The sequence below is a fragment of the Syngnathus acus genome, chromosome 2 (assembly GCF_901709675.1).
Source record: "Syngnathus acus chromosome 2, fSynAcu1.2, whole genome shotgun sequence".
NCBI classification, from domain to species: Eukaryota; Metazoa; Chordata; class Actinopteri; order Syngnathiformes; family Syngnathidae; genus Syngnathus; species Syngnathus acus.
In genome coordinates this window covers 577,727-590,251 of record NC_051088.1, presented here as the reverse complement: position 1 = coordinate 590,251, position 12,525 = coordinate 577,727, and the positions used below count along the sequence as shown (strand labels likewise).

The following is a 12,525-nucleotide window of genomic DNA, read 5'->3' as shown; positions in this document are numbered from 1 at the left end:
ACCTTCGTTCACAAAATGCTGGGCTCTTAGTGACCCCAAGAGCCAAAAAGAAGTCCGCAGGTTCAAGAGCATTCTCCATTTAGGCTCCAGCGCTCTGGATTATCTTACCTCAGATATGAGCAGCTACATTAGTAGAAACATTCAAGATACAATTAAAGACATATCTTAATACATATACAGTATATGCTACTATACATTTTTACAAACGCATTAGTGAAGCAAAGGATTACTAAGGATTTAATTGGCATATTTTCCTTACTAACAACACTGGGACCGAGCAAAAATGGTTGAATAATGGTGAGTGCATCGCCTTGTTTAGCGCTGTTGAACTGTCAACCAAGATAGCATTCAGCTTTAGCTAAAGTAATAAAACCAGATTCAACATTGAGGTGCAATTAAATTTGTTATAGTTTTTGTTGAGAATTTATTGTATATTTGATGAGCAGTGAAATTGTAGTGTCCTGTTTTTTTTAGTTATTTCTTTTACAGTGGAGGCTACTATTAGACAGGAAGAGACAAGACTGATATAAGACTGTCGGCCGTTTTATTCACCACATGAGTTCTCCTCGATCGTAGTGGCGGCTGTTTAGATTCCACCACACGCACGTGCGATCGAAGCCACGCAGCTGCTGGCTGATCAGGTAACAGACATGGAGAAAAAACTACCAAACTCACTGATCATTGTTTTGGGTGATTTTAACATAGCGAACCTCGCACACGAACTCCCCAAATACAGACAGCACATAACGTGTCCCACCAGAGGGACACAGACACTGGACCACTGCTACACCGTGATAAAGGACGCATACCGCTCTGTGCCCCGTGCACACCCTAGGGGTGCGAGAATGCTTCCTAGGGGGTGCGAGGATACCTTGGGGGAAATTTACAATTTTTCGGGGATAATGGTCGGGTAACCGAAAAAAGTGAAAAATTCTGGAAATCAAGAAGTCATTGTGTTAATTGGCATTAGGGAAAATGCTAATTAAGCCTTATAGCTGTAAAGTAAACCAATTATTATTATAATAATTATTTAGGGTTAGGGGTGCGAGAACTAGTTGGTGAATTGAATGGGGTGCGAACAAGGAAAAAGGTTAAGAACCACTGGTCTAGTTCATCTGATCCCAACCTATAGGCAGAAATTAAAAACTTCTAAGCCTGTGGTGAGGACTGTGAGGAAATGGACAGTGGAGTCAAAGCAGGACCTCCAAGCCTGCTTAGACTGCACCAATTGTTTTTTTTTTGAAGCTGCAACTTCAGACCTGCATGAACTCATCGATACTGTCACATCATATATCAGCTTTTGTGAGGACTAAGACCTTCTGCACGTACAACAACAACAAACCTTGGTTTACACTGAACCTCAAGATGCTGCACAAAGCCAAGGAGGCGGCCTACAGGAGTGGGGACCGGGACCTGTTCAGGCAGACCAGGAACACGCTGCACCGAGAGATCAGGAATGCCAAGACGTGTTATGGGGAGAGCCTGGAGAGACACCTCTCAGCCAATCCTGATCCCTCAACAGTGTGGAAAGGTCTGCAGAGCATCACGGGCTTCAAGAAACCAACCGCCGTCCTGTGGCTTGCAAACCAGCTAAACAGGTTTTACTGCAGGTTTGAACGGTCCACCCACACAACAGGACCTCCTGCATCACAATCAACATACACACCTCCCCCCCACAACCCCACTGTCGACACCTCCATCGTCGTTATCATCTACTCTCTCTCTTACAGAAGCCACGCCCGCACTTCTGATCTGCGAGGAGGTATGTCAGATGTTCCGTAGACAAAAGGTCAGGAAGGCACCGGGCCCAGACGGCGTGTCCCCCTCCTGCCTGAAAGTCTGTGCTGAACAACTGGCACCCACCTTTGCACGGATCTTCAACCGTTCCCTGGAGCTGTGTGAGGTGCCCTTGTGCTTCAAGAGCTCCATCATCGTACCGGTGGCCAAGAAGCCCGCCATCACAGGTTTTAATGATTATAGACCTGTCGCCCTGACATCTGTGGTCATGAAATCCTATAGAGCAGGGGTCACCAACACGTTGGCCGCGGGCACCAGGTCGCCCGTGAGGACTGCATGAGTCGCCCGCAGGACTGTTCTAAAATTAGCTCAAATAGCGGCACTTGTCAGTGAGCTGCATCTATTTATTTTACAGTCAAACCTCGGTTTTCGAACGTCCCGGTTCTCGAACAAATCGGAATTCGAACAAAAAATTCGAGATTTTTTTTGCTTCGGTTGTCGAACAAAATTCGGAGGTCGAACCTCGCGAGATGAGCCGGGAGGACCCGAGAAAACCCGACCGCGCGGCCCGGATGCCGACTGACTCCGTTGTTATTGTATTTTCGTTACTTTGAGGATTGTATTAACCTCCTAATCATGCCTCCAAAGAAAGCAAGTGGGAGCAGTAAAGCCATCCTAAAACACAAAGGCGCTCTTAAAGCAATGCGACAGTGAGCGCTGCGGTTGCGCGATCGGACCAAATTACGCTCCCTGCGCACTGAGATCCGCTTAAATTTTGGAAAGTACATCAGGACTTTAAAAATATTTTCTAAATTTCAGCGACGGCTCTGTCACAATAATGTGACCAGCGCGGTGCAGTTGCGCGGTGCAGTTGCGCGGTGGGCGACGCGCTACGGTTCGGTGGTGCGCTGCAGTTGAGCGACTGGACAATAATGCGCAAATGAAAAAATGCTAAAAAAATTAAATAAATAGGCGTTAATTTTAGTCTTGGAACGGACTAAATTTTTTTACATTATTTGTAATGGGAAAATAGATTCGGAATTCGACCGATTCGATTCTCGAACCGCCTTCTAGAACGGATTATGGTCGAAAACCGAGGTTTGACTGTATTTTTGCTATTCTTGTTAAAATCACATTTACATGTGAACTGGAAATGACAATAATAACACATAGTGAAAGCTAAATTGAGCAAATTGGCTATTTCGGAAGTGTGTGTCAAACTGGTAGCCCTTTGCCTTAATCAGTTCCCAGGAAGTAGCTCTCGGTTGTGGCTCTTTGCGGTACACAGTAAAGAAATGTGGCTCTTAGTCTCTGACCGGTTGGCCACCACTGCCCTAGGCTGTCGCTCTGATGAACTCATACCACTCATAGAGTCTCAGAGACATTGCTGTGCAATAACATCCTGCCCTCAATGCTTTATCTTTGGATTGTCCATATTATTAAAGATTAAAGATTAAGATTAAAGTCCCAATGATCGTCACACACACACCTGGGTGTGGTGAAATTTGTCTTCTGCATTTAACCCATCCCCGTGTGATTTTAATCCATCCCCTGGGGGAGAGGGGAGCAGTGAGCAGCAGCGGTGCCGCGCTCGGGAATCAGTTGGTGATCTAACCCCCCAATTCCAACCCTTAATGCTGAGTGCCAAGCAGGGAGGCAATGGGTCCCATTTTTATAGTCTTTGGTATGACCCGGCCGGGGTTTGAACCCACAACCTTCCAGTCTCAGGGCGGACACTCTACCACTAGGCCACTGAGCTTATGTGTACTATGTGTCCTCTCTGTATCCATTGCAGCCTGGTCATCCCGTCTGTGGTCTCTTCTCAAGGTTTCTCATTTCCCCTAGTAGGAGTTTTGAGTTTTTCCTTGCTCTCCTGTGAGTTCAAGATCAGGGGATGCTTGAGAATAATTGTCCATTTTTGCAAATGTCGTCCTGAATGTTGTTAGCCACCTCAATGTTGTACAGAGGCCGAGATCTACCAGAGTCAAATTCTTTGTTTGGCATGCTCAAACTTGACCAATAAAAATATTGATTGATTGATTGATTGATTGATTGATTGATTGATTGATTGATTGATATAAGCGTGTTTGCTGGCAAGCACCTGATCCTTCGTCATGCATCGGCAAGATGCTGTGGGAAGGGTTGGGTCCACAGTCGATGATGCCCAGCAGTGTTCTGGTGAGTCGCAGCAGCTCAAAGAAACTGTAGAAACCAAAGTAGATAAGATGCCGTGCCAAACTCACCACCTGCACAGAGAACAGGAAGAAAGTCAGAAGTGGATGCAAAAACTGCAAAGGAAATGTTAGTTGTGCCCGAAGTCCCTGCAGACCTCGTAGGTAAGCTTGTTCTTCTCCTCATTGTAAAAGGGCAGCTCCTCGTTCAACACATTGTTGAGATATTCCTCCATGAAGACCATGGTGTTGGCAAAGCGATTCTTCTTGTTGTCTCTGCTGTCATCCATGTTAGAGTCGTAACTGAGGTGGGAACACAACAATTTGGTTAAAGGGGTGGCGTGTTGTAAAAGTGATTTGATGTACAAATATTTCATCACTATACTAAAGCATATTTTTCATGAATCTGGACTTCAGTATTTGTTATTAATATTTCCAATATTTTTTCCGCTAAACGTCCTCACAACATCTTCCTTGCTCATTGCTACAAAATGAAATCAGAAGTGTTCGTTGAGCTAATATCAAAACTGCAAAGCATAATACCTGAAAAATTTGTGAAACACCACGTCTGAAAGGTACAGCCTGCCACTGACTGATGTGGCAGGGATGCTGGTAGGTGGAGGTTATGAAAGTGACAAAGCAGGCGATAACAACTGCATGAGTTTGAAAATAGGTTTATTCCAACTGGCACAGTTTGGAAGGAGGTTGGTTACCCTTGTATGCACTTATTCATTTGATACTGCATGTTCAATTTTTCCAAAAACTGTAATTGGTTTTGAGACGTGATAACTCATTTTTAAAGATTTTTTCACTTTCAACCACTCAAACTGTTCAGTGGCATCAAACCTATCTATCTATCTATCTATCTATCTATCTATCTATCTATCTATCTATCTATCTATCTATCTATCTATCTATCTATCTATCTATCTATCTATCTATCTATCTATCTATCTATCTATCTAGAGGCCTTCTCTGAACAATAATATCAGTTATATGTCACAGCAAAACTAACTCTACTGTACATAAGTCATTTTCTAAAGGTGTTTTGGCTTTCGACCCCTCGCAATGTTCTGTGGCATCCTATCCATCCATATACAGTTTTTTCATTTATTTATTTTATAAAGAAAATGTCGGTTGTCACTGTGTGACTCTGCAATGTGTCACACTGGCCAAGCAAAACATACATACTGACATTGGTTTCCCGCTGTCCTCCCGGAGGCTTCCCTGTGTAGACCTCCAAATTCCACGCATAGGAAGTGGACACATAGCAGAGTGCCCAGAACTTTATACCATATTTTGCTGGTTTCAAAGGAATGTACACCTTCAACAATCAAGCGCCCTCTAAGAGATCAGCTGCCCGTCGACGCATACATCCCTGCCCAGGCTTTTCCATTTAAACCAGAGGTCCACAACTGGCGACAATTTGTTGTTGTGATGGCGCTGTGGCCTCCGCAATTTGTCGTCAAATCGCAAGGTGCGGTTTATTTGGGAATACTTCACGCATGACATGGTGTCGGCAAACATGGCAAGTCCCATCTTCTTGTCCCAAACGGTCGTGGTTGCCTCGTGTTTGGACCGATACATCCCTGCAAGAATGAGCAGTCCAAAGTACGCCCTTAGCTCCTACGCTGTAACTGCATACCACCCTATGATCGCCCTGCTTCCTTGCAAATTTGTCATTTGGACAATCAGTTCAATAATGTCCTCTGGAAAGAAGAGGTTGAATGCGGTGACAAGGCTTCTGATCTGCGCAGCAGCTTACGCCATTATCCCAGAAGAGGGAATTGGTGTGGGGACATAATGTTACACAACTCGTGTGTGGGTGTGTGTGGGTGTGTGTGTGAGACCATACAATTTTTTTTGGAGTGCCACAAGCTGACCGCTTCGCTGTTGTCGTCCTGATCACGATTTGTTTCTACCTCCAAATCTTCCTCCAATTCATTGTCGTCCTCGGATTGCTGGTCTTCCTCGAACTGGCAATGAGGGACAAAATCCTCATCCGCGCTTTCCTCTGATAATTCGGGTGATGTATCCGAAATAAAGTCCTCTTTCATCCAAAATGAATTGGCACGATTCCTCTCGCCATTTCTGCACTTGTCAGTGTTGGGTAGTACACTTCGCCAGGCACCTCTGCATTTCGTAAATTTAGTCAGCAATGCCACGATCCAATAGGAGGTAACGAGCAGTAAAAAAATTCAAATAGTGTTGAGATTCAAACAAAAAAGGGCATTTTTTTGAATAACTATTTTTTGCACCTAAAGGCGCACCTTATAAGGCGCACCCTCATTGAAATTTTAAGAATTTTTTTTAGAAATTATTTCATATATTGGGCGCACCAGAGTAAAAAGCGCATAAAATAGAAGCTATACTGCAACAAACTGAGGTTGAATAGAGTTGCGGTATGCATCCACTAGCCAATAACCAATGAGCCCTCTGTAAACAATCGCGTTTCTCAAACTATCTCCTATAAAATGATCAGAACTGACTAAAGTTCGATCTAACGCATTGGTACTGCTTACGTATGTTTCCCTTTCATATCGATCGGTAAATTTACTCGAAACATTAACAGAGCAGCCTATTTTGACATGAAATAGCCTCGTACGTGTAGCAGCTATCACTATAGCATTAGCCACCCGCAAACTCCCATGAGCCTCAGCTCGTAGACTCCCATGAGCCTCAGCAAAGTGTAAACAATCGCGTTTCTCAAACGATCTCCTATAAAATGATCGGAACTGAATAAAGTTCGATCTAACACATTGGTACTGCTTACCTATGTTTCCCTTCCATATCGATCCGTAAATTTACTCCAAACATTAACGGAGCAGCCTATTTTGAAATGAAATAGCCTCACGGGTACAACAGCTATTCAGTGACGCCCCCTGACCACGGTTGCCGTAATGCTGGGAAGCGATGCAACCTTGTAATTTACTCGTCGTACTAAAACGGACTGAAACATTTTGGCAGAGCACTGTGTACAACCAGTATGGATCAACAAATTCATCAATTGATCCGTATATAAGACACTGTCGGCTTTTGAGAAAATTTTATGTTTTTAGGTGCGCCTTATAGTCCGGAAAATACGGTATCTGCCCAACCCACCAAACTGCTTTTGATGTTTTCGTGCTGGTACACATACACTCAAGAGGTTGATCCCTCGACCAATGAAACTGCTATTTCAAATCCAATAAAATGCAATGGATTGCATAAAAAATTATGCCAAAGCAATGCAATGCATTGCACACATTTTATTTTTTTGCAGTCAATTGCATTTTCTTTTTTGCAATCAATTAATTTTGTTGGCAATACATTGCATCAGAGATTCGTGAAAAGCAATTCAATGCCGCTTTGCACTGCATGCACAAATTACTTTGCATGTGCTTTTGAACTTGCATTGCTCAAGTGAGCAGTAGCACACACACACACACACACACACACACACACACACACACACACACACACACACACACACACACACACACACACACACACACACACACACACACCGTTTCAAGCCATCACGACAGTTTCCATGGCATTGTACGTGCAGGAAGTTGCTTCAACGTAATCAAAGTCATTTATAGGGTTCTGGTCCCATCTAGTGGTTTAGAGCTGAAAACACTCTGAATGGTAATTCATTGTTTGTTTCCTACAGTCAACTCATCACACAAGGAAATGATGTGACAAAAGCAAAAAAAAATGCATGAGAATACACAGAGTTAACGATGTATGAAAAATTAGGAATTATAATTGGTGTGTCTTGTACAAAAACTGTAGTGACTCTAGGGTAGTGGTGTCTGTGTGTGACAATGCACACAATGTTCATTGTTGAAAATGTGGTCTTTGGTCTGTGGTTTTAGTCCTGTAGGAGTCAATTTGTCATTATCATGTTGGTGCGTGACATAATAATGTCACACAATAAATTTGGCTGAGCAGAGGGTGTGTGTGTGTATGTGTGTGTGCGTGTGTGTGTGTGCGTGTGTGTGTGTGTGTGCATGCGTGTGCGTGTGTGTGTGGGGGGGGGTGTTCATGTGTGCTCATGTGTATGATGTGGCTCTTTGCGATGACACAGTAAAAAATGTGGCTCTTAGTCTCTGACTGGTTGGCCACCCCTGATCTATGGCTTGAATTTGAAAAAAATCATATTTTTTTCCACTAAAGAGGAGTTCGGTGGATGCGCATATATGAAACTGGTGGGGTTTGGTACCGTGTTTTCCCATGCATAATGCGCAAAATTTATTGTCCTAAAATCTGGGGTGCGCATTATGCATGGGTACAACAATTTTTGAAGAAAATCTCCCTCGAAATAAAACTTGAAATCACACCTTTCTTCTTGTTTGTTGTCAATCGCGCATCGCATTCAGCCATCCTGCCCAACACATTCGTCAGTAAAATTCATAATTCACGACACATCGTTTGATGCGATGGTGCAATCCTTGATGGTGTGTTATTGTCAAATATTGTTTGTTTTTTAATCTCCATCGCAAACCGGATATCATACGGAGGCCGCCATTACAGATGCGCAGAACGGATGCGCAAGGCCCGTCAGCTATATAAAGAGCGAGAGTTCAGTTCTCTACCTAAATGCTTTGGGCAGAAAGCAAATACAAACACACATACACAAAATGTGGGCAAGTAGTGACACGCACGCACGCAGCATGCACGCACCATGAACGCACGCACGCAGCATGCACACACCATGAACGCACGCACGCAGCATGCACGCACACACAAAGAAAAAAAAAGGTAGAACGCAGGAACCTTTACTGTGCACTTGTTCAAATCACAACAGAACAGGATTTCCATACATACGTCCAATATGTCATCAGATTGGCTAAGACATCAACATCGACGTCTCTAATAGGATAGATTGACCCTTACACAACACCTCCCACTTTTAAGTAAGAAATATTATTTCACTTCAAACCTTTCAAAATGTTTTTTCTTTTTTGAATATTGTCAATGGCAGTCAGGAACTTCTTTCGAACAGACAAATCACAAATCCAGTCTTTAAGGTGCACCTGAATGTCTGCTTGAACTTGTAAAATAAAAGGCATCTGGCTTTACCGCAGGTTGATTCACTCTAATTGTTGGTGGATGCTGGGTTCGACGCAAGTGTGTTACTCCATAACAGTCCATCCTCTCTTTCGAGGTATGATCTGGGAGTATCTGACTGCTGTACAACTGTCCTGTGCGTACTCTGTTGTGATCCAAACGCTCTGGCTAGGGTGTAACTTTGGTTGACTGTGTGTTCTGTGGAATCTGTTCTGTGGCATTTTTAACCCTAACCCTAATATTCCACTTGTTTTCATATTCGTTGTGTCGCTGCACTCCGAAACCTTTTGATGTGTGGCCAGTGTAGACACAGTGTTTAGGGCACTCGTGGGTGTGAGGTTCTTAACTGTCTAGTTGGGCTGGAGAATAACCGTTTTCCAGAAGGGTAACACTATATAATTTGATGTTAAATATCCCTAGTATTGCACCATTAGGATGGGTGCGCTACACAGCGTTTGCAGCGGGAAACATCATCAGTTGTGTACCTGAGTGTCACTGGGCGTTTTGACCACTTAACACAATGCTGAGGCTGGCCCACCACAGGCTGATCAGGCCGAGGTGTGTTTCCTGCTGCTAGCTGTTCCGAGCAGCCTAGGTGATGTCAATTCTATTGAGTCACAGCCAATGGCTTGTTCTTTCAGCTGTATTGGCCATTTCTTTAATGGCCTGTCTGTGAGCCTGCCCCCTGATTCCAACTTCCATTAGGAGCATTGCCACCATGCTGGCCACATAGCCCCTACAGCAAACCTCCACTGGGCGCACCCTTACTTTCCAGCCTCTGTCCTCTGCCTCGGCTGCTAGGTTGGAATAGCGCAGCTTCTTGCGCTCAAAGGCTTCTTCAAGGGCATCTTTCCAGGGGACTGTTAGCTCTATGATGGAGATGAGTTGGCAGGAATTGGACCAGAGGACAATGTCTGGATGCAGTGTTGTTGCAATCTCTGGAGGGAAAATGAGCCTCTCGTCTAGATTGACTCTCATCTGCCAGTCCCTGGCGGCATTCAGTGAGGACAGATTATGGTTTGAGGGACCCCCTCTATGATTATCCCCCTCCCGCGCAAACAGTGGCTGCTGACTATGCATTCTGGATGCTGATGGGTTGCTGTTCATTGAGACTTTCTTGCACTGAACTCTGTCAGCTAGGCACTTGAGAATTTGGTTGTGTCTCCAACCCTTGAGTGAGGCTGGTCTTGCAGCCAACCAGAATGTGTTTGAGTGTTGCAGGGGTTGTATACAATGGGCAGGATGGGTCCTTTCCAAGTCACAACTGGAGATTAGTGTGATTATTATGTCGCTCTGAAGATGAAACAACCGGTTGGAGTCCAAGCCTCAGAATTCACTCCAGCTCAGTTTATTTCTCTCGACCCACTCACACCTCATCCAGCCGCCCTGTTTGGCATGTGCCAGAGCTTTGCCTTGTCTAGCTGCTTCTTCCTGTCGCCACACCGCCTCCACCACCGAGGTGCGACGCTCAGTTGTAGAATCCTTCTGCCAGAGAGGTGTCATGGCTCCGAGGCCCAATCCTGCTCTTCCTTGCTGGACGTGGCCCACTACGTCCTAGTGCAGAAGGGCGGATCTGGCCTGTGACACTGCTGTGGCAGGGGTCCACTTCCTCCCAGTTGCTAGGGCAGGAGCGGGCACCTCTTACCATGTGGTCCCGGGATTCAGCTAGGGACATGTCCAGCCTAACCTTCGCACACTTGAAGTCTTCCACTAGACTGGAGATGGGTAGTGACAGGGCTCCTTTGCTGTATAATCCGACACTGCCGATGCACTTTGAAAGACCAAGCCACTTCCTCACATACGTGTTCACCAGCCTTTCCAAACGATTGGCATGGCAAAGTGAAACCTCATCAAAGGGCACAGCAGTCTGGGTAGCAGCCCATACTGGTAACACCACAGCTTCAGCTTCCCTGGTAGTACAGTGTTGTTGATTTGCTTAAGGCCATTAGTCAAATCCTGCTTGAGTTGTTGAAGCTGCTGCATGTCTTTGAGATCTGCGCGATTCCACCGACCAAGGCTCTTGATGGGCTTCTCAAGAAGCATTGGAATGCGTTCCTCGCTGATGTAAAACCACTCGCCTCTTAGGTGGCCTTCACTGATGGAGACGCTGCGTGATTTGCTTTTGCATAGTCACCTACCCTTTTCCATAATCCTTTGACATTGGCCCGCTCAGCCACCACGATTGGCTTGTGCATATCTGACAAAGTGCTTAAAAATGAAAGCTGTAAACTGCAGCACATTGTCTGACATGAGCACATCATGAACTCCATGTTGTGCAAAGATCTTCTTTAGAGCTGATGCGACTGTTTTGGCTGCTGCGACATGGAGGTCACTACCAAGCTGCTTTTCTCTTTCCAGATGAAAATGTCATTTCCAACACGTTGCCACAGTCTCACAGGTGTAGGCGTTGTTAACAGAGGCTCCTTTTGTGTGTGGCTATGTTTAATGCATGTGAGGCAGGTTCCCACTTTGGTTTTACTTTCAGTTGAGAGCCCTGGCCACCATCAGACTGACTGACGGACCTGACTTTATATCTTTCTACCCTTTTACTCTGATGAAGTATGTCAAGCATGTCAACTCTTAGGGAGCTAGGAATAACAATCCTTTGTCCCTTCAGGAGTGGGTCTCAGGATACAGACAGGTAATTTCTCGCATCCCAGTGAGGTCTAATATCAGGTGAGCTCTGTCAAGGCACTTTGTTTATACTGTCTCAATGTATTGCAGACTGGGTCCTCTTTCTGCTTCTCCGTGAGCGTTTGCAGTCCTGCTTTGGTGGCTGGCAGACACTGTCTGATAGAGTCCACAAAGATTTGGATATCTGCCTCCAGTTCTTTTTCTTCCAAAGTGACCCACTGGAGATCTTGACCTTTAGGGGCTGTGCACATGAAGTGTGTCTGGCGTGATGATCTGCTTTATCGACACGTGAACTTTAAGACTCTCAGACAAAACCTCAAAACATGTGGCGGAATCTCATCCAGCGCTTTGGGATTTAGAAAAGGGACCAGTAGCTTGTGATCAATTGTAAAGTTCATCACTAGCAAGAACGACTGCAAGCGTTTGCATGCCCAGGTCGCTACTCATGCCTTCTTCTCTGAGCGTAACTTTTCTCAGCGTCAAATAGCTTCCTGGAGATAAACACAATCGGTTTCCAGTCCTCACCCTCTGGTTGTTTCTGGATCACGTACAACCAGAAGCTTTGTAGGTGGCGCCACTGAGCTATTTTTTTTTTCAGATTTTTACAAATCAGACCATAATCTATTAACATATTGATGATTTGTATGTGAAATTTTCGTAGTTTTTTGTCAAACTGTGTTTTTTATTTTTCCACTCTCGGTAGCACTACAGAGTGATGATCTGTTGTCATCGTTTATGACAGCATTAATATATATAAAATTTCACCAGGACCGGCGTGTGCAAGGTTTGGTGAGTTTTTGAGCATGTTTAGGGTGTCAAAATGTAATCTGAGAAAAAAAAATAAATCATGCAAAAACAAAACAACTGCTCAGGCCCTAATCAAAATTTGTTATTTTTTTCAGTGCATTAGTTAAATATTAAGTAACAA

The 12,525-nt window shown here is 44.6% G+C and overlaps 1 protein-coding gene across 5 annotated transcripts in view; it reads right to left on the bottom strand.

Annotated features, from left to right (window-relative positions):
* Positions 1-12,525, bottom strand: part of itpr3 (inositol 1,4,5-trisphosphate receptor, type 3) — a 312,780-nt gene that overhangs the window by 213,422 nt on the left and 86,833 nt on the right. For all 5 annotated transcript variants that reach the window (XM_037245884.1, XM_037245880.1, XM_037245881.1 and 2 more), the window contains 2 exons: positions 4,067-4,211; positions 3,839-3,983 (listed from right to left, as the gene is read on the bottom strand). In XM_037245884.1, coding sequence (XP_037101779.1) covers positions 3,839-3,983; positions 4,067-4,211 — 290 coding nt within the window. The remainder of the gene's footprint in view (positions 1-3,838; positions 3,984-4,066; positions 4,212-12,525) is intronic.